The sequence below is a fragment of the Asterias amurensis genome, chromosome 5 (assembly GCF_032118995.1).
Source record: "Asterias amurensis chromosome 5, ASM3211899v1".
Taxonomy (NCBI): Eukaryota; Metazoa; Echinodermata; class Asteroidea; order Forcipulatida; family Asteriidae; genus Asterias; species Asterias amurensis.
In genome coordinates, this window is record NC_092652.1 from 12803115 (window position 1) to 12826763 (window position 23649).

At 40.6% G+C, this 23649-nt stretch overlaps 1 protein-coding gene across 5 annotated transcripts in view; it reads right to left on the reverse strand.

Annotated features, from left to right (window-relative positions):
* Nucleotides 1-732: 732 nt before the first annotated feature.
* The window catches only part of LOC139937599 (uncharacterized), a 29935-nt gene continuing 7018 nt past the window's right edge, over nt 733-23649 (reverse strand). For all 5 annotated transcript variants that reach the window (XM_071932814.1, XM_071932817.1, XM_071932815.1 and 2 more), the window contains 8 exons: nt 14520-14717; nt 13189-13287; nt 12526-12609; nt 10172-10328; nt 7949-8047; nt 5091-5221; nt 3956-4123; nt 733-2900 (listed from right to left, as the gene is read on the reverse strand). In XM_071932814.1, the coding sequence (XP_071788915.1) occupies nt 2733-2900; nt 3956-4123; nt 5091-5221; nt 7949-8047; nt 10172-10328; nt 12526-12609; nt 13189-13287; nt 14520-14717 (1104 nt within the window). In that variant the 3' untranslated portion in view covers nt 733-2732. The remainder of the gene's footprint in view (nt 2901-3955; nt 4124-5090; nt 5222-7948; nt 8048-10171; nt 10329-12525; nt 12610-13188; nt 13288-14519; nt 14718-23649) is intronic.

The window sequence follows — 23649 nt, forward strand, 5'->3', positions numbered from 1 at the left end:
CAATATTGAACTCAAATTTTCACAGGTTTGTTATTTTATGCAAATGATGAGATACAACAAGTGCGAAGACTGGTCTTTGACATAACCCAACAGTGTCCAGTGTCTTTAAAAAAATAGACCCTGACAAACGCACAAGTCTTTGCTGGCGGTCGCAAGTCAAAATTAGTGCTAATTGGAATAAATACCTTCCGGATCCAAACAGTGCAAACAGATCCAAAGAAGCAAATAGTCGCATGCAAGTTTGGTTTTAAACAGTTCGCAACTGTTCATGCTCCCACAAACACTTCTATGCCTCTGATAAAAAATAATGACATCATGCATTTTATGTTAATTTTCTATCTGTTATAATAAAAAAAAATGAGACAGAATCAAAAGTATTAAATCAGTCGTGATACTTAGCTCTTGGGAAAAAGGTAGGAAATTTTTATTGAGCACAAGATATGACCCATTATGAACATTGTATAGGCCTTCGCAGACTTTTCAGGCCTAACTAAATTTGGGTCTTTATTTACCCTTTGTGTGAATAAATATAACCCGTATTTAAAGATGTTTTGTTATAACACCTCCAGGCCATTTGGAAAGTAAAACAGAACCAGAGTCTTGATTTTTGAGACAATCACTAATTGCCTATTAATGTTTTTTTGTGCGCGTCTGTCCAAGTGTCATCATGGTGTTTAACATTTTTGTCCTTACAACACTTAAACACATTGGACAAAAACTCGATGCAAGATGTCAGTGAAGATGTTTGGTTTAACAATATGCGCCAGTTTTCGTAGGTACAAGAAATGATTACATTCACCATATCCAGTTCAAAAACCATCAAGTTAAAAATTGTCCTTCTTGTGTGTTAGTGTAATGGCAAAGCACCTACATACATCAAGAGCCTGCTACATCTTCATGCACCACCCAGGCATCTCAGATCATCTGGCACCAGATCTCTTCACATTCCATGCACACGCCACTCATAGGGAACCACATCTTCCTCACATTATGGCTAATCTCTATGGAATGAACCCGCCACTCCCACAAAACCGTGAGTTAGGACGAGCCATACGTTTTTTATATCTCCTAGGACTATACCGGGTGTCTCAAAAAAACCTATACACTTTTGAAATGGCTGCCGAATAAAAAATAAACGATTCTGGGGAAAAAGGTTTTTTTTATGGATAGCTTATGGTCTGAACTTTCATATGACGCCAACAATTCCGAAAATAATTCATGGCTGGGTGAGCAATGCACACTTTTGTGAAGTGTTTAAAATAAGGCTGCGCAGGAATTAGCCTTCCAATTTGAGAGCTTACAAAATTAAGGGTAATGTAATAAATTCATGCTCAAATCGATCGGTTTTGGTTTGCTGAGTGAAGTTTATGGTTTATTAAACCATTTTTTTTTATATTCATAAGTGAACAGGAAATGCATTTTTGTTCTTGTAGCATTGTAACTTTCCCTGGTAGACTCAGTGGTGAGTCACGATGGTGTGATGGTACATGTAGCAATTTCCATGTTACAACCTGTGTTTGTTATTAAACATCTGTGACTTTTAATAAAAACCTTCATCCCGCATTCCAGTTATTGTAAGACGAGTTGAACATTTCATTGGTTTTTCTCAATAATCAGATGGGGATTATGTACAAAGATTGTTCAGTAATACGGTTTTTTGAAAACAGGAATGTCAAAGATGTTGGCTACTTATTCTTCAGGTTACCCATTGACCAGAAGTAGCCGCAAAAAAAACATTTTTTAAGTTGAATGGATCATGGACAAAGGCAAGAAATTTCACAAAGAGTTAGGACTCGTCTTATCTCGAGTTAGGACGAGTAACTCGTCTTAACTTAGGATAAATCTTAAGGTCTGCATGCTACAGTGCAGGGTTGGGACTCGTCCCAATTCCTAAGATTAGTCTTAAGTTAGGAAGAGCTTTGTGAAATCGACGGGAGGCCTCGGCAGGTTTAAACCAATAGTTTAAAACCGACTCAACACACTTTTATTCCCATTCATAAATACCTATTCAGTCAAAAAACATCAACACTTTTTGGTCCAAAAGTTTTTGTGAAAATGCAAAAATTATAATTGTTCAATGATTTCTTTTAACACAACACCCCTCTAGCTATGAAATGGTAAGGCCCTCTGGTAAACAACTCCTTATAAGGAGCTCGCATGCGCGTATCGCGTGATGTGGCACAACTGTTCCAGCCGTTGCTTTAGACCAATAGGAATGAATAAACTGTCTGATAAGCACAGGTGCAAGCTCGCGTGACACGCCCATGTTTAAACACTTTTTACTGGTGATACATCATCTTTTTAAACACCCCACATGCCCTCTTGACCAATTAGAATGGATAAACTGTCTAGGTATTTATAAATGACACTTTATGCTCATACAATGTACTTGGTAATGGAAGAGCAGGTTACTTTACATTAGGGAGAATATATACTTCTGCTTTTGTTAGACCCATTATTTGGTCTAGCACCACTGCCATTTGTTCACAGGAAAACCTAAATGAGGAACCTTACAAACTATATAAAGCACTGAGGTAAACAACAAATCTCATCAGTGCATGTACCTATTTTTATTCCCCTGGTAGAAAGGAAGATGGCAGAAAGGGGCAAATCGTCTAATCTTTCAGTCTTACCACTCCACAGATTCAGTAAGAGTCTATTGCTCTGTAATTCAGTCCTAACTTTATAAAGGTTGTTATATAATCTTCAATGTCATGAGACAAATACTTTGGTTATGTGTTCTGTGCATGTTTCGTCTCAGATATCTCTTGCAATTTTTTGCGGTAGTTTTCTGCTTCTTCTTCTTTAGCACGAAGTTGCTGCTTATACATTTCAGCTTGATGTTGAGCCGCTTGTAGCCTTTGTTGCATTTTATCATCTGGGTTGTTTGTCTTGGTTTTCTGCCAAAAGTAATTCAAATATTAAAAAATTACTAGAAAAATAAAGACGACCATGTTAACATAAAAAGAATACGCTCCAAGAAAAATAAACTATCAATGGTACAGCAAAATATGCTATGGCACACGTAATACATTTATTCTAACCAGTCTGTGAAGGAAACCCACCAGTGTTCAGAATTAAATCTGGTTATAAATGCTGTGGTTAGGCAGTGCCTAAAGGTTCTCATTCTAAAGTTTTAACTGTTCTGCAGGTCTGCACAAATAGTAACATTTTGAAACTGCTTAAACCAACATCACTTTGAGAATATAACCCAGTACTTTCTAGAATGAACCTATGTCAGTGTGAAGGACTGTTGTTTGCTGATAAACATTAATGATTAAGATTTTGATTCTAAACACCCACATTCAATGCATGTTAGTACACTAGAAGAGCCACATGGCTAAGTACTGAGCCACATGGCTAAGCACCTTGCAGCAAAATAACATCATCACCAACAACATACAAGCCAGTGATGACAAGGGCCTTTAACATTAACAACAATCACCAGACAGACGTCCTGTTCAAAGGCCTTCAGCAAGGCCTTTGACAGAGTAGCTCATGGCAACTTAGAATACTACGGCATCAGAGGCAGAAACAAAGCATGGATCCAAGGTTTCTTGAGTGGCTGGACCCAGCACGATGGAGTTAATGGCACCTTGTCTGCACCTGCAGATGTCATATCTGGAGTGTCCTAAGGCTATGTACTTGGCCCAGCCCTCTTCCTCCAGTACAAGAATGACATCAATGAACCGTGTTTTGTCAACAACGGTCTACCAATAGATGCAGTCACTGCAACTAATCTGCAAGGTTTTCAGAGAGATGCACTACCAGCTAAGAGGGATTGAGCTTCCAATATCTCTTAGAGGGGAAATTGACAATATCACTGTCTTATAAGCACAATATTGACAGCACAAGCACACAGCACAAGTGCATTTTTCAACCCACCCTAACCAGACAGCAGTAATGCTTATGAGAGTATAACAGTTCAAGATTCATATTGTCAAGGAGTATATACCTGTATTTGGTCAGCAACAAGCTGAAGCCTAGCTTGTGATGAATCACTCCCACTGACTTGACTAGGTTGTAATGAACCAACACTGTGAGGCCTAGATGTCATGTAGGCTTGTCCCTCACTAGGTTGAACAATTGTAATAGTTTGAGATGAGTCAGAAGAATCAATGAACTGAAAACAAAAACACACCCACGTAAACAAATAAGTTGCTTCAACTAAAAATGTTGGCATGTTTCAACAGATATATTGTGGTTTTAGAACACAATAGTCTGCATTGTTTGGGCCTCGATACATCCACTGTATATTCACTGCCTTCTAGTCTCCAACTACACTTATTAATGATATACATGAAGTTCGTTAATAAGGGAATAAAAGGGTAGCGACGAGTTCTTCCACGGCCGTTTAAAGCCGGCAGGGTCGAATTGCCGTGTGATAAAGGCCAAGGTTTTAAACGGACATTTAAGAACGAGTCACTACTCTTTTATTCCCTTCATAAATGCCCTTTTGGTTAAAAAACGTTAAGAAAATACAATTACAGACACTTTGACAGTTGAAAATTTGAGGTTTGAAATATTTTTTTCAAAAACTTTGTGAAGAGTCTGTTGCGCGTGGGTTGTGTGTACGCGAACGTGCTTAGAAATAGATTACGCCCGCGCTTAGAAGTACGTAGATTAAGCGCTGTTACTAATAGCTATGAATTGCGTTCCAAGTGAAATTCTTGCGCGCCTGACACACGGAAGCCAGCCGGTTATAAACACTAGCCATTATCAACTGTTTAAACACCCCCACGTGACGCGCTCTCCCCAATAGGAGTAGAGAAACTGTCCAGGGTATTTATGAATAGATTGTAAGACACATTGAATCTAGACGACTGTCATTTATTAAGGACTCTGTCATATAAAATAAAACCTCAGAGTAATACCACAAAGAAATTGAATATCCATTTTCAATTTTACTTGCTCAAGTTACCATTCTTATATAGGCTTCTCTGTAATGCTACACGTATGTGCGTACATCCATACTTTTTTCACAAAGCCAACCATGTGTGTTCTTAATTTATAATTGATGGAAGTGTATTGACAAAATCTTTGTTTTAGAGAAATGGCTGCATTTTAACTTTTTCTAATTGATATCTTACCCGAGTCTTTTCTTCATTACTGTTTGATTTCTTCCAATTAAGTGCCAGCTTTCCTGCTTCAGTCAATGTATATGTCTGCAATGTTGTGCCACTCTTACCGTACAATGAGTTACTTCTTCTGTTAACTGATCCTGTAAAACAAACCAAAATTTAACATTTAAAAAAAAACCTCTACCACCATTATAAAATGACACTGCCATGTTTTCATTTAAAATGCATATGATGAGAATCGGAAATACAAAACAACACAATTCTCAAGTTAAAATCAATTTCAGGATTGATGTGAAATCACTCTTTATCTTGTCAAACCTCCCGAGCGTTCCTCCACAGACAAGCCGCAGACTGACTGGACAGCAAATACCACCGTTGCTAAGGTGAAGAACAGCCATGTGCATTGAAGCGCAACAAAGTTTTAAAGAGCTACCAATGCCCTATTGTTGGTATAACAATAAGTCTCATAAATAAACAACTTGTATTTTCAGGTCATGAATATCAGCAGCTTGGATGCAGACCGGCCGTGCTCTCCCCAGAATAATACGTTTCAACTCATTTCATGAATACCATCGTGCTGGAAGACGACAGGCCGCACTGACAAAACCATTGCACCATGGTCCCATCCCGTAACCCCATAATGTAAATAAACTCACTCCCGTCTGTTCCCATCCCGTAACCCCGTCATGTAAATAAACTCATTCCCGTCTGTTCCCATCCCGTAACCCCGTCATGTAAATAAACTCATTCCCGTCTGTTCCCATCTAGTAACCCCATAATGTAAATAAACTCACTCCCGTCTGTTCCCATCCCGTAACCCCGTCATGTAAATAAACTCATTCCCGTCTGTTCCCATCCCGTAACCCCGTCATGTAAATAAACTCACTCCCGTCTGTTCCCATCTCGTAACCCCATAATGTAAATAAACTCATTCTCGTCTGTTTCCATCTCGTAACCCCATAATGTAAATAAACTCACTCCCGTCTGTTCCCATCTCGTAACCCCGTCATGTAAATAAACTCACTCCCGTCTGTTCCCATCTATTAACCCCATAATGTAAATAAACTCACTCCCGTCTGTTCCCATCCCGTAACCTCGTCATGTAAATAAACTCATTCCCGTCTGTTCCCATCCCGTAACCCCGTCATGTAAATAAACTCATTCCCGTCTGTTCCCATCTCGTAACCCCATAATGTAAATAAACTCACTCCCGTCTGTTCCCATCCCGTAACCCCGTCATGTAAATAAAATTATTCCTGTCTGTTCCCATCTCGTAACCCCCGTCATGTAAATAAACTCACTCCCGTCTGTTCCCATCTAGTAACCCCATAATGCAAATAAACTCATTCCCGTCTGTTCCCATCCCGTAACCCCACCATGTAAATAAACTCACTCCCGTCTGTTCCCATCTCGTAACCCCATAATGTAAATAAACTCACTCCCGTCTGTTCCCATCTCGTAACCCCGTCATGTAAATAAACTCACTCCCGTCTGTTCCCATCCCGTAACCCCATAATGTAAATAAACTCATTCCCGTCTGTTCCCATCCCGTAACCCCGTCATGTAAATAAACTCACTCCCGTCTGTTCCCATCTCGTAACCCCATAATCTAAAAAAAACTCACTCCCGTCTGTTCCCATCTCGTAACCCCATAATGTAAATAAACTCACTCCCGTCTGTTCCCATCCCGTAACCCCGTTATGTAAATTAACTCACTCCCGTCTGTTCCCATCCCGTAATCCCATTACGTAAATAAACTCACTCCCGCCTGTTCCCATCCCGTAACCCCGTCATGTAAATAAACTCACTCCTGTCTGTTCCCATCTCGTAACCCCATAATGTAAATAAACTCACTCCCGTCTGTTCCCATCCCGTAACCCCGTTACGTAAATAAACTCATTCCTGTCTGTTCCCATCTCGTAACCCCATAATGTAAATAAACTCACTCCCGTATGTTCCCATCTCGTAACCCTGTCACGTATATAAACTCATTCCCGTCTGTTCCCATCTCGTAACCCCGTCATGTAAATAAACTCACTCCCGTCTGTTCCCATCCCGTAACCCCGTTACGTAAATAAACTCATTCCTGTCTGTTCCCATCTCGTAACCCCATAATGTAAATAAACTCACTCCCGTCTGTTCCCATCTCGTAACCCTGTCACGTATATAAACTCATTCCCGTCTGTTCCCATCTCGTAACCCCGTCATGTAAGTATACACATTCCCGTTCCATCTTTCCGTGTGACAACTGTACAGTAGTTTTATGCTAATCATTATTACTGCAAAAGATGCTCGCAAATGTTAAATTGTCCCCTGTCACTGCTATACTCTAAGGTGCCCACTTTTGCAACTTGGTGGGACAACATGGTAAATGACTAAACTATGCAAAAGTAAAGCCATCGTTCACCACCTACGTTCCTCCGCAATCTTGCTTCTTGATATTTTAAACAAGCTGGACCTCACAGTAGCTGATGACCAGTCTCTCTGCGGAGTTGTCGGAATATTCATGTTTATTGACATGTAATTGAGCTGTTATTGTTGGGACCTGCCCATTTGCTACGGGTCCTTTGTCATCAAAATCCGCTGACTACAGCAGAATGAACGCAGAATGGAGGCTTTGACAAGACGCCTAAGCAACAACAGTGTATGTAAGAGAATGGATTAAGTTCACAAACGGTTATATTATTTTTTCTCATTGAAAATATGTGGCTCAAGAAATGTCTGTTTTGTTAATAATTTCAAATGAACTTGTTGGGCATGATTGTTTTTCGTTTTCAAAATATCTTTTATAACTTAACATTTTACAATATTGTGCAAATGTAAAAGATTTGAATTGCTACACTTAGGTTAATTGTTGATAAACTAACCTGTCTTATTGAGGGGTGTGGATGCTTCAGCCAGTGCTGCTAATGTAGCCAACACAGAGGTACATGTTGAACTTGTTGATGTAGTTACTGCAGTAGAAACTGAAAAAAAGAAAAAAATTGTAAAGAAATGTTGCAACTCCCTGTTAGAGATACATTGTATAAGTTTGGATGAAAGGATTACACAAACCAAGCAAATACGATACAGATACAATGTATCTGACTTTGGAAACTGTTGATGTGAGCTAAATGTTCTAAAACATGGTTCAATCAACCAGCAGCCAATCAGAAGAATAAGCAAGTTATAAATTCATGACTACTGTGACCTCACATGACCAATGATCACAGCAAACAGCACAGAGACATACAAACAATCACCGAGGGAATAAAAGGGTAGCGACGAGTTCTTTAACGCCCATTTAAAAACGGCAGCAGCCGTTAAAGAACTCGTCACTTCCCTTTTATTTCCTTAGTTTGACATTGCCCTCAGTGTAATGATTTTGCTGCCAATATTTTCAATAAAAATCTCTTGAAGGCGCTTCAAATTCATTTATTTTCACCCTCAAATTGTTTTATTAGCTAGAGTCAGATAACTTCATGGTCTCCCTAGGCACAGCTACATGTAGACTTCATTCCATGCACAGTGCAAAATCCACGGCGCGTGCGCTCACTCAAACCTCAGTAATTTACGTAGTCTAACCATACTCTCAAAAGAAACCTCTTTTGTAGTAGAATACTGGAAATATCAAACAGCAAAAATGTATGTGATTTAAATCTATGTCACAACATTCAACTTTATAAAAAGGCTTTATTTTTAGTTATAAGTGTTATTTATCGAAAATACAGCTAATTATGGTCCATGGTTACAAGTCTTCCCATGTCTTTACTGTGTAGCTGTGGTTTTCTATACCCACTATAGATCACATGATCACTTGTTAACATTGGTAGCGCAATCGGTCTATTGATCATCGAAGTTGAGAAATAATTATGGGGAAAAAACACCCTTGTCACACAAAGCTGTGTGCTTTCAAGCTTGATTTCGAGACCTCACGCGTGAGGTATAAATCAATTCAAATATTTTACTGAGAAATTACCTGTTTTATACTATCAACAGCTCTCCATTGCTTGTTACCAAGTAACGGAGGTCTTGAAATCAATTCAAATGTTTTACTGAGAAATAACTTCTGTTTTATACTAGCAACAGCTCTACATTGCTTGTTACCAATTAAGTTTTAAAGCCATTGGACACTTTCGGTTAAAGCCATTGGACCCTTTCGGTACAGAAAAAAAAAAAAAAAAAACAGATTTACAAATAACTTACAGGGTTTACAGAAGGTAGTGGTGAAATACATGTACTTCTCTTGAAATATTATTCCATGAAATGCTTTACTTTTTGAGAAAACAGTAAAACAATATCAATTCTCGTTAACGAGAATTACGGATTTATTTTAAACACATGTCATGACACGGCGAAACGCGCGGATACAAGGGTGGGTTTTCCCATTATTTTCTCCCGACTCCGATGACCGATTAAGCCCAAATTTTCACATGTTTGTTATTTGATATAGAAGTTGTGATACACGAAGTGTGGGCCTTGGACAATACTGTTTACCGAAAAGGTCCAATGGCTTTAACAGTATTGTCTAAAGTCCCACACTCCGTGTATCACAACTTTTATATAAAATAAACAACCTGTGAAAATTTAGGCTCAATCGGTCATCGGAGTCGGGAGAAAATAACGGGAAAACCCAGCCTTGTTTCAGCACGTTTCGCCGTGTCATGACATGTGTTCAAAATAAATCCATAATTCTCGTTATCAAGAATTGATAAATGTTTTAATGTTTTCTCGAAAAGTAAAGCATTTCATGGAATAATATTTCAAGAGAAGTCTTTCACCATTACCTTCTGTAAACCCTGTAAGTTATTGTAAATCTGTGAACTTTTATTTTTTGTTCTGTTCCGAAAGTGTATAAAGGCTTTAATGCGTAATAATGTCCAGTGCCATTAATATCGTTTATTCAAATTTGGTATTTAGAAATACGACCGTAAATCTTCCGCTAGTAGAATCACATGATGCACATAAATAGGTAAAATAAGCAACAACAAAAACACTACTTTAAGCACAGTAATAAGGTTAACTTTATAATATGACTGCTAGATTCAGCAAAAAGCATCCAACAAGTTGATGTAATAATTGTCTTTACGAAACATTTTGAAAATACTTACCTTTCTGATCATCCTTTAACTTGGCCTTTGCAGCTGCTGTGACAAAGCTCTGTAAAGCAGTTGCTGCTGGAGTAGGGGTAAAGCTGAATGATGAAGTAGAATCAGCTGTTGATATATGTATACATGGTACTTCCTCATCAGCAACATCAGTAATCCCCTGTACTCAAAAAAGTTACAAAATAACAAATAATAACCATTCTGTGAAAGGTCAAAGTATTGAGTGCCATGCAATCAGATAAGAACTTGGAACTAATGTACACCAGCTGCTAAGGGGAAACATTAAACTAGAACAGCAAAACTGCCATGGCGAGCTGCCGATCACCAGATAGAACCAATGACCGACAGAAAAAAACAATCATTTGATCAACTGATGGTCAAAGGGGTAGGGACATTGACAAGTATAAAGTGATGACATTCATTGCTTTAGCTCATTCAACTGGAGCCAGTGATCTTTGAGTTTTATCTTTTCATATTAAAGGAACACGTTGCCTTGGATCGGACGAGTTGGTCAAAACAAAAGCGTTTGTAACCATTTTTTATAAAATGCATATGGTTGGAAAGATGTTTTAAAAGTAGAATACAATGATCCACACAAGTTTGCCTCGAAATTGCGTGGTTTTCCTTCTACTGTGCGAACTAACATGGTCGGCCATTTATGGGAGTCAAAATTTTGACCCCCATAAATGGCCGACGTGTTAGTCGACGAGGTAAAAGGAAAACCACGCAATTTCGAGGCATGTTTGTGTGGATCATTGTATTCTACTTTTACAACATCTTTCAACCCATATGCATTTTATAAAAAACGGTTACAAACGCTTTTCAAAGACCAACTCGACCGATCCAAGGCAACGTGTTCCTTTAATACCCCCCGTATGTAAGTAGCAATATTTGATTAACGCTTTTGCACTCTTCATTGATGCACTCTTTGAGTTTTATCTTTTCTTATGCAACTTTATGTAAAAAGTAATATATGATTTAGGTTTTAAGTCAGGAAATAAGGAGTTATGCCTAATAAACGTGTTCATTGTTTTAGCTCATCAACTGAAACCAGTGATTAATTCTTTAAGTTGTATCTCTTTATATAAATCTACATGTGAGAAGTAGGATTTGACTTAAGTTTCAAGTCAGAACATCATTGCAATCAGGAGTTATGACCATTCAAGGTTTTCATTGTTTCAGCTCATTCAACTGGAACCAGTGATGCACAAAGAGAGGTTTATCTGTTCTTATGAATCTTTATGTAAAAAGCGATAGTTTGAAGTCAGTTCATCATTTAAATAAGGAGTTATGTCTATGAACATGTGTTATTGTTTTAGATCATGCAACTGAAAGCAGTGATTAAGTCTTTGAGTTTTATCTTTTCATATGAATCTACTTGTAAGAAGCAATATTTGACTTAAATTTAAAGTCAGTACATCATTGCAATAAGGAGTTATGACCATTTAATGTTTTTTTTATTGTTTTAGCTCTTTCAACTGAGACCTGTGATTAATTCTTTGAGTTATCTCTTTTCATATGAATCTCCATCATTACAGATTTTAATGATGGCTTTTCTGTACCTTAGATAACATTCATAAATACCTCAGACAGTTTCGCTACTTCTAGTGGTGGAGAGTGCGTCACGTAGGTGTGTATAAACCTTTGTTTATGACCAGTAAAAAGTGTTGAACATGGGCTTGACACACAAGCTTGCACCTGTTCTTCTAAGATTCTTCATTCCTATTGGTCGAGAGCAACGGCTGAAACAGTTGTGCCACATCACGCGATACGCGCGATGCGCACAGCATTCCCTTATAAGGAGTTGTTTACCCGAGAGCGGCGGAGGGCTTTACCACTTCATAGCTGGAGGGGTGTTGCGTTGATAGAAATCATTGAACAATTATAATTTTTGCATTTATTTTACTTTTTTACCAAAACGTGTTGATGTTTTAGACCGAAAATGTATTTATGAATGGGAATCAAAGTGTGTTGAATCGGTTTTCAACTAGTGGTTTAAAACCCGCCGAGGCCTGGTTCTTGATAATTTACCTCGACTTCGTCTCGGTAAAATTATCAAGAACCAGGTCTCGTTGGGATTAAACCACTAGTTGAAAACCTCTTCACCGCACATTGATTCCCTTATTCAATTAATTCAAAGTTTCATATCTGGCCTTTGGAGCCAAAGGGGTAGGAAATTAGAACATGGTATCTGTGGGAAAATGAGAGTTGTTTCTAAATTGAGCATGACTTTACAAAACAACACATCTTTTTGTCCAAATGAGTGTCTATGATCGCAATCCCAAATGGCAGACTATTTAACCATTGGTACATGACTGGGCTTGAGTCAAAGTAGCTAGGTTGAATAATGGACTCACCTGAGCTGATTGAGCTGCCTCAAATAAGCGAATGATGGGTGGGGTACGGTGCTCTAGGGCAATGTCAATCGGTGACTTATCAAACTGTAGTCAACAAACAGCAAGGGTCAATATTTTGTAAATTGAATACAAGATTCCAATAAATCTACACCAGCAAACAATTATAGTTTCATCTGGATTAAAAAAAAAAGGAAATCATTATATCTGTGTCTAAATACTTGTGTAAACTGTTTGCATCATGTTTTGAAATTTCATTTGACCGGCCTATGATTAATCATAAATACTGGACTTGGCATCCCATCATTTCAATTCAATAGTATTTTTATTTTATGTTGACACACAACAATGACAGTAAATACAATTTGTTTTACAAAATTTTTTAATAGTAGTTTGCAATAAAAGCTTATAATTATTTTACATTAAGGGCACACTTGTCTGTAAACAAAAACACTTTATATAAATGTCAACATGTAGGAAACAATGTAAAGCAAAGTTGTTGTACCTTTCCCAAGTAAACTGGACCATACTTCAAACTGTACACAAATTTATAAGTTGCAGCAGTAACTTTTAAATGTTGATAATAACAAAAGAAATAAGACAGTACATGTACATTTTGAAGGTTGTTAAAAGATGCGCATTAGTAACTTGACCATTAAAACTTACTTTATTAATGAGTTTGTAATCAGCACCATTCTCCAGCAATAACTTGACAACGCCTGGATGTAGCCGCTCTACTGCCCAGTGTAAAGGCGTCATTTTCAACTAGTAGTAAAATAAGGTAATGATTGTTTACATAAACTGTTAGAAAAATAGATTGACAGCAAACAATCTGTTCAACTTTATCAAGTTGTATACACTTTGAAATTGAATGTAAAGATAACATGACTTTCTTGTAAACTTTTCACAAAAAGATCATATCACCCACCTTGAAAACCCATACACTGTATAACCATTAAGATACCATTTACTGCAATAAGTGGCTTTTAAAGCAAAATGCCAAGCCACAAAGGGCTTCAATCATTTCCACAAGTTGTTCATGAACAGTAAGCATTTCAAAGGTATCTGAGCAGCATAGGTCATGACCTGAATTGACATTTCCCAGTGGTTTGCAAATAATCATGCTTCGTATGTATTTTAACATTATTTCTAAACAAAAACAGATTTTTGTTTCTGTAATGTAATGATGTCAGGACTTGCACAAGTCTATTTTGGTTGTTACATCACGTTTAGCTCATGTTTACAAGCCAGTTCAGCTCACATTAAATACTTTGAGTTATTGATTACAAATGCTAGGAGTGTTCTATGTAGTTATAACTATTAGGAGAACTGTACAAATTTTGACCATGACAATAAAAGCCATGTCTGGGTGCGAGATCAATGATGTTGTCTCTAAAGGGTCAAGTATTTCCTCAAAATGACAAAAAAGGAAAACATGAATTATTAACAGACAAAAAGGGTATAAAGAAATTGAAATTGCATTTTAACAGAACATTTCAAATTCCATATAAAAAAAACAGTTACAAGTGGACGGATGCAGTGACACTAAAAAGTGATCCCCTTCAATGCTAAGGTCGTATCGTTAAGTTGGCGTGATCATTGGTAATCAATAGTATACCAATAGTGTACAGGGGGTTGCATGGCTTCTCACTGCCCCCCCCCCCACACCAAACGTCCATGAACAAATTGACACATTAGGGAGACGAGACTGCCAACAAGTCAGATCAGTTGTCAAAACACTTACCAAGAACCCAAAGGTCACAGATTCAAATCCTGCATTGTGGATTTATTGTAAAATGTTTGACTTTCTTGTCAGAAATCTTCTGTTAGGAGCTTGAGTTTGGAGGAAATCCACAAGACCACACGGCTTATATGTCTCAAAATGTCTATTGGAAAGGAATTATTTCAATACCAGAATCAACATAAGAAAAAACTTCCTGACCTAGTGACATGAGACCACTAGACTTCTGTCTGTAACACAATCAAATGAGTCTCACCATATCTTTAGCATTGACATCAGCACCATGCTGAATAAGCAACTGGACAAGTTCGTTGTGTCCCTCCTGAGCAGATAAATGAAGTGGTGTTCTGTCTACTTTAGTCCTAGCATCTCGACTAACTCCTGCCTTCAGAAGTACTTCCGCAGTAGAAACATGACCAGCATGTGCAGCAAGATGTAGCGGCGAAGTTCCTAGCTAAACATTAAAATAAATAAATCTAAAATCTTGATAAATAATTCTGTGTACGGTTTTTTGGGGCATGTTTTTCTTTTATTTATACAATATTAACTTTGAATGAAGGGTAACAAGAAAATGCTGCATACAAATGCCACCATTTTGTCATATCAAACTCAAAGAATTTCCACCCCATAAAAGTGTGGCAGTTACAACAACAAATCATTAATGACTATCAAATTTAATCACATGATTAGCAGACCAGGGGCGGATTGCACCAAGCGGTCTTAAACCGATCTATACGCTATAGCTAGCTAACTTGAGACGCACTTAGACAGTCTTTAATTACAGACTGATTGCCATAGCGTGTAGCGCACTATGAGCACTCAAAGGGGGGGGGCTGGTCTATAATAAATCTGCTGTGAAGCTTCTACTGATGTTGAAACTGGTTTATTTTGTTTCAAATCAGTAGAAGCTTCACAGCAGATTTATTATAGACCAGCCCCCCCCCCCCTTTGAGTGCTCATAGTGCTCTACAGTGAAAACGTTCACGCCTGAGACCAGCTGATAAACTTCCAGCATTCAACCCTGATCACTTAATGACTACTTCGACTCTATTTAGCCCATAAACACGATTCAAAAGGGGGCAAGTAGCCAAAAACGTTCATCCAAAACTAACGGAAAGTTAATGTTTACAACCTTCAAGCATGACAAAAAATATAAACCCATGATTACGAGAGGGCGCTAGTCATAGACTTCCTCAAGTCGAGTGAATGATTTAGCTAATGCGCCAAACCGCCAGTTACATAGCGCGGTCTATAATTATAGCTAGTCTTAAATCTTAAGCCCGCTCCAAGCTGAATCACAGGCACATTACTCAGGTGTGATTTGAACCAACAACTGCAAAAGTGCTTTATTTAGCGCAGGCCTTACTCAGATGCTTCTTGTTCTACATTGTGGGACTGGAGACCTGTTTATCACTCCACTCGTACTAGTCCATGTACACCCCTTTGAAACTGCAGGTTCTGCAAGGTTTGGTTTGTATCAGTCTGGACTTCCTATAATTATGTTTTGGTCTTTGGTGTGGACTTATTTCTTTTCATATCTAATCTGTATATTTGTATCTAATCTCCAGATCTGGATGCTGTGCTCCACGCGGCACCTGCTAGCAATTTTGCATATATAAAATGCTGCAAATGAAGGGGGGTGTAAGGGGGGGGGGGTAATATGAGGGGCACTCAAGAAAACGTTAAGCATTCAAATGATTGAGTGAGGTGGAAATGTCGCCTGCCCTCTTTACTATTTTGTCCCCTTTTCAACTTTGAAGCACACAACAAATACCGTTTTGTATACTTCTAGACTCAAGGTTGTTGGCGTAGTGTGCCCCGGCCCGGCGCGGCACGATTCGGCAGTCTGCACGCTGTGCATACACGAACAACGTACATGTATACAGTACATTGTATGTACAGTACATTGTACAGCGAGAACAGTATAGCGAAGGTTGAGTACGGTCGTGTCTTTCTACTTTCAACCTCGCACACGTGGCTCAAACAACAGCCTTGATGGGTCTGTAACAGCTTTATCGGAATTCCGATAAAAGGGCATGCATACATGATCTGGGTGTGTCATTCTAAACATTGGCCAATCACAGGCGCGATTGAGAATGACGTATTACTGCTAGCAATCATGCCACGTCCATGTGTGTATGTATGTGTGTATGCTGTACGCTAGCTGTATGGACATGAGCGTTGTGTCGCTATGATGTATAAGGGGTCTGAAAGCGCTGCAGGACGGTATACGGGCTAGATCTACCCTCTGCACAATCGTTGAAGGTCAGCGACAGCTCGAATTCAAGCTGGCAGCCTCAATCCAATTCAACAGGGATAAAATCATCGAGCTTGAGAACTCCAAAGACGCTCTACACAAATCCCTGCGCATTGTTAGTTCAGAGGTTTCTTCCATGAAAAACAAACTGGCAAAGCTGCATAACGATATCAATAAGCAGGAGCGGTTCAGCCGCCGAAACAACTTCAGAGTCGTGGGGATACAGAGGTCCGCCATCGAGAACTGCGCAGCCAAAGTTGCTGATGTCCTACCAAGGAGGAAGGAAGAGAAGGAGCTCGAACGACCCACAAAACCGCAGAGTAACAAAAGAATACCCTGACTGACTAGTGGAAAAAGATAAGAGACCTCCAATTAACGAGCAGGATTGGATCTCTTTGTACAGAACGCTCTGCACCGTTGCCTTCGTGTAAAGTTGAATCATTGCAGACGAGAATTGTGAATATACATGTTTTCATATACCGTTTGTAGTGTTTCACTGAAACATCATGGCATATTTTTACATTTTTTGTGACTCTCCGGTCAATAGCGGTGGTTCAAAATTTGGGTATTAGCACACGAGGGTGGTTGGTATTCAATTGTGTTTTTCGATTTGGTGGGCACAAGTGTACACAATTTTTATCAGGTCTCAAAAAAGTAGTTTTTTTTCTGTATTATATCCATACGACATACGACACCATGGTTGAGTGAAGAACCAAGTGCGCACGCGCAAACTCACATACGCTGTATAAGGTATGTGGGTGATTATGAGGTGTCGTTAAACGACCGTGGTACCACGGGTTCAACTTTTGAAGTCCCTTTCTTTGTTCGAGCTCCTTCTCTTCCTTCGACCATGGTCCTACGTACACGTTTCGACTGGGAAACTCCGACCATTGAACGGGCTCACCGGGACAGTAAAGACTTTGACGGAAAACCGGCCCACATTCTCGTCAAACTTCTGTCATACCAAGACAAGGTCAGTGTTATGAAGAAATGCAGACAAGCTCTTCAAGGTAAGGCCTACTTCATAATCGATGATCTAACTTTACAAGACTGGACGGAGAAGAAAAAATGGAAAGACCAAGTCAAGACCCTCTACCAAAATGGCACCAAGCTCTGTTTCTTCGCGGGCCGTTGGAGACAATGGTGAGGTCTTCCCTTTCAAAGACCGTTAAAGATCACTTTTGTAACAAACTTTACTTGCCTTGTTTCAGAACATTAGGGTGTGTGCATTTTGTATACAATTGTTTTTGTAATGTTATTGTTGCCATTCCATTTTAAAAGACAATGGTTGGGCATGGGTGTAATCTTATAATTTCTCTTTTGTTTCTACCCGGGAGCATGCCGAGTGTCATTTTGCGCCTTTCTCTTATTCCACCTTTCAACTCTTAGGAGGCGTTTATTTGGTTGATTTATTGGTTCCCCCCCCCCCTTTTTTCCCCTTTTTTTTCTCTGTTGTTTGGGATTTTTCCTAGATGACGAGAGTGGGTTTTGTGTGGGTTCTGGGCTTTGGGGTCAGGTTTGTTCACTGCAAAACCCCGGGGTAGTGTGTTTGTTTGCTCTATATTAACGGCGTTTCCTTTGCAATTACTTTGGTCTAAAAACAAAAAGTGTTTGGTTTGTACAGCGATTGTAATGGCCTACGTGCAATATGATTTGTACACCAGCACCCCTCAGGTGCATCATGGGTAAAAGCACATGTGAATTGTATACACAGAATATATACAGTGAAGGTGAAGCAGAGAGTTTACATTTGGTCTCCAGTCCGTTCTCTTTATTCCGATACTCTTTAAAAGTTGTCATATCAATTAGGACAATACACTGGCGACGAGGAGTACAATCTTCAATACGTACGTTTACCATACAGACCCACCACACTGGATTTTCCGACTACAATTTGGTGAAATTTCAGGCCGTTTTGGACTACACTTCAATAGCGAACTGTTGAACGATAACTGTAAAGTGTACACGTAAGTGTCAACGTGCACACGGACGTATTCAATTTCAAGCGAACTTTGCTATCGAAAGACAACAGCATTTTCTCTTGCCCATATCATTATGGCAAAGTACCTCCCACCGTTCCCATCTTTCGAATATGAGTCAGACAAAACAAATGTGCCAGTCCGTTGGGAAAAGTGGGTTAAACGCCTCAAGAATTTATTTGTTGCAATGGACATTACGAACGGGGAAAGGAAGCGAGCACTCTTACTCCACTACGCCGGCGAACAAGTACATGAAATCTACGAGGCAGAGAAGCAGACAGACACGGATGACACAGGAAACACGTACGACGACACTAAGACAATACTCGACAAATATTTTCGGCCAAAGAAGAACACGCAAATGGAGATTTACACCTTCAGATCCTGCAAGCAAAAGGAGGGACAAACGCTGGACGAATATGAGACCGAATTGCGAACACTATCGAAGACATGTGAGTTCACATCTACCGATATGGAAATCCTTACACAAATTATACAGCACTGCACCTCCAACCGACTACGCCGTAGAGCTCTTCGGGAACCGGACAAGACTCTCACACAAATCATTGACATCGGGCGCACACTTGAGATGGCCGACACACAGGCCACTGCTATGGAGCGCGAGACCGTCCATGCAATGACGCCAAAATACAACAACAACAATGGAAAACGACCGCAAGCCAGAACCGCTAACAATGCCAGTGGACCTACACGCTCGACACAGCACAACCCAAAAGCTACGCAACAACCGGGTAAGCTCTGTGTTTATTGCCGTGGTATCTACCCCCATAGCGGGACATGCCCAGCACAGGGGCAAACTTGTAACTATTGTGGCAAACCAAATCACTTCCAGCGGGCCTGCATCAAACGCAAAAAAGACAGGGCCATTCATAACATACAAGAACATGAAGACCTGGCACAAAACACTTGCGCTCAACAGTCGGACTCCAGTGCAGACGAATACAGCTATGGAGTGCACGACAAACATACCTTGTACACACTGTCACTACCCACTGCCCCTGTCAAAGTGAACAACCACAAAGTCCGACTCTTGCTTGACACGGGCTCTACTGTGAACATTCTCGACCAGCGCACATACGCAAACGTGGGCAGCCCACCCATCAAACGCCACAGACAGTCAAAGGTACATGCTTATGGTGAGGATACCCCAATACACATACTTGGTGAATGCGTCCTTACAGTGGAAACAGCATCCTTGATACAGACTCACCGATTCTTGATCGCGCAAGGCAATCATGGTTCTCTGCTTGGCTACGAGACGGCAACCAAGCTCCAACTCATTCACGTCGTACATACTGCAACATACAAGGACAAGTGCCGGGGAAAATACCCTGGACTTTTCACCGACATTGGCAAGCTAAAAGACACTCAAATTAAACTTCACGTGGACAAAACAGTTAAACCTAAGGCAATCACCAATCGCCATACGCCCTTCCACCTCAGAAAACAACTGGAAACGGAACTCAAACGTCTGGAACAACAAGACATCATTGAGCATGTGCTCGGGGAGCCAACTCTATGGGTTTCCCCAATTGTGACGCCCCCTCAAGAAAGATGGTTCGATACGCTAATGTGTAGACATGCGCGAACCAAACAAAGCGATCATGCGGGAACGCCACAGCACGCCAACAGTAAACGAACTGATCCATGATCTCAATGGTGCATCGGTTTTCAGTAAGCTTGATCTTCGCTCAGGCTACCACCAACTCGAACTCGAACCAAGTTCGCGATACATTACTACGTTCCACACACACATGGGGCTCTATCGCTATAAACGCATGAACTTCGGAATTTCGTCGGCAAGCGAAATCTTCCAAGAGGCAATTCGCAACGTCATCTCTGGCATCGAGGGAGCTTGAAACATCAGTGACGACATCATCTGTTTTGAATCAGGTCCAAACGCACAACGCGACCACGACACAGCACTAGAGGCAACGCTAACATGCCTCCATAACCATGGCCTCACAATGAATTGGGACAAATGTGAATTTAACACGCACACCATAAAATTCTTCAGCCTTGTGTTCAGCCCGGAAGAAATATCACCAGACCCAGAGAAAGTGGACACCATACGCGACTCGCCACCACCACAGAATGTACAAGAGTTACGCAGCTTCCTTGGAATGACAAATTACAGCTCGCGTTTCATCCGCAACTATGCCACAATCACAGAGCCATTGAGACGACTCACAAAGAACAATATTCCGTGGGCTTGGTCCCAAGAGCAACAGGACGCCTTTGATACGCTCAAAAACGCCCTAACTGAAGACGCGAGCATCGCATACTTCGACATACGCAAAGAGATCAAAATCGCAGTGGATGCCAGCCCCGTCGGCCTAGGGGCCATACTGACACAGGACGGACGCGTTGTAGCTTACGCGAGCCGTGCCTTGACTCCCGTCGAATCCCGATACAGTCAAACAGAACGCGAAGCCCTTGCTATTGTATGGGCGTGTGTACACTACGACATGTACATCCGCGGGACACCACACTTCATTGTCACCACTGACCACAAACCGCTTGTGAATATATGGCAGAAAACGCACCCACCACTACGCATCGAACGATGGGGTCTCACACTACAACCCTACAAACTCTCAATCAAATACAGTCCGGGACACTCAAATCCAGCCGATTACCTATCGCGTCACCCGGCCCCCAACTCAAAGAACACCTCACACCAACAGAACATTGCAGAACAATGGTCAATTTTGTTATGGCTACATCAGTCCCTCGTGCAATGAACATTACTGACATCCAGGAAGCGACCTTACATGACCCAACCCTGATGAAAGCCATTGACCCTGTAGGAACAGGCCGCTGGTTCAAGATCGAAAAAATCACTGACCCCGCAGAAACGAACTCCGTCAATACCACAACAGCAAGGATGAACTTACATGCAATGTAAATAACATCCTGCTACGCAACGACAAGATTGTGATTCCACAATCACTACGTGACATGGCAGTCTCTATCGCACACGAAGGTCACCAAGGCATGGCACGAACGAAAGCCATGATACGATCAAAGGTCTGGTTCCCAGGAATAAATGAGAGAGTCGAACAAACAATACACAAATGCCTTGCATGTCAATCCGCCTACAGTAAGCCAGGGCCCTTCGAGCCACTTCGCATGTCAGATTTGCCGCCAGGAGCATGGCAAAATCTGAGCATGGATTTCTGTGGACTGCTACCAACAGGGAAATACCTTATATGGTCATCATGGACGAGTACTCTAGATACCCAAACGTTGAAATTGTGAAGTCCGTATCTGCAAACACAGTTATCCCTGTCTTGGACAAAGTACTGTCAACATTCAGCTGCTGCAAAGTAATCAAAACCGACAATGGCAGCCCATTCAACTCGCACGCCTTTACGAAATTCGCAGAACACAGCGGTTTCAAACATCGCCGCATTACACCTCACTGGCCGCGGGCCAACACACAGGCTGAGGCATTCAACAAACCGCTGATGAAGCTTGTTCGTACTGCTCATCTTGAACACAAATCTTGGAGGCAGGAGCTTTACAAGTACCTTCGGCAGTATCGAGCCACACCACACCCATCTACTGGGTTCACGCCATACCAACTAATGTTCGGACGCGAGCCACGCACACGACTCCCACAGATCGACCTAAACAATCCATCTACATTAGATCATCAAGCTCGCGTGAACGACGAGCAGGCAAAATCCACGCAGAAACGCTACGCCGACATTTGTTTGAATACCCGACAAAACGACATCGCAGTCGGTGACACTGTCCTTGTGAAACACGACACTAAATGGTCCAAACTCTCCACCCCATTTGACCCCCAGCCATACAGTGTCACCGTCAGGAAAGGCAGCATGATCACCGCCTCTGCAAATGGCCACAACATCACTCGGAATTCCTCACGTTTTAAGGGCATTCCCTCAGACTCCAACAACAGCTACCAACGCGATTACATTGAAATTGAAGAGGAGAAGGATTACACTCCACCTAACACCCCCCCCCCAAACCACAGCAGAAACACCGCCTTCATTGCCACTTACCGTACCAGCACAAACTACTACTCAACAATCGCACACTCGACCGACCCGCATTCGCAAAACCCCCAAATATCTTGAGGACTATGTGGTCAAATAAACTAATCTACAGTTAACTGTATACACCTTGACAATCACAAAATAACAGGAAGAACTGGAACTTAAATTCAACTTTCAACCTTACTTGTTTGCGCAAATCGTTTGTTGTTAATTGTTAAGTGCCTTTTGAGTAACATGTGTTTTTTAAATCCAACTTAAGGAGGGATGTAATGGCCTACGTGCAATATGATTTGTACACCCGCACCCCTCAGGTGCATCATGGGTAAGCACATGTGAATTGGATACACAGAATATATACAGTGAAGCAGAGAGTTTACATTTGGTCTCCAGTCCGTTCTCTTTATTCTTTAAAAAGTTATCATATCAATTAGGACAATACAGCGATGACATATATCACTTTGGGTGAAATGTTATTCCCTCTTCCCCTCCATTGGTATGGTCGCGATGTCTCCTAGCCATCTATCGATAGCCTCCATGAATTGCCGAGGCTTGGGCAACCAAGCAAAACGTAGAAATGTTTTTCATTTCCTTAAGTCAAAAAAATATTCTGTGTATTGTTTGCAAAAACATTTTGATAAGGAGTTGGAAGACATTGTTAAGAATGAATGGGGTCTAGACTGTTACTTTAGTTCCTTTAAGAGTAATGCTTGAGGTGTGGCCATTTTGTTCAATAATAACTTTGAGTATAGAGTCAAGAATGTCAAGACTGATTGTAATGGTAATATGCTTGTTCTCGATTTGGAAATTGGCGAGTACAGTACGACTCTGATTAACTTGTATGGTCCCAATACAGACGACCCGAACTTCTATAGTGATATTGCAACACTCATAACATTTTATGTGGTGACTGGAATTTAATTTTGAATAATTTATTGAATTGTGTCAATTACACTGGTATTAACAACCCCCTGGCAAGGAAAAGAGTTTTGGAAATGTGCAGTGATTTATCCACAACCCTCACACTCAGAGGTTTACCTGGAGGCAACATAAAACATTAAAGCAATCGAGATAAGATTTCTTTTTACTTTCCTCCGAGCTTCAATC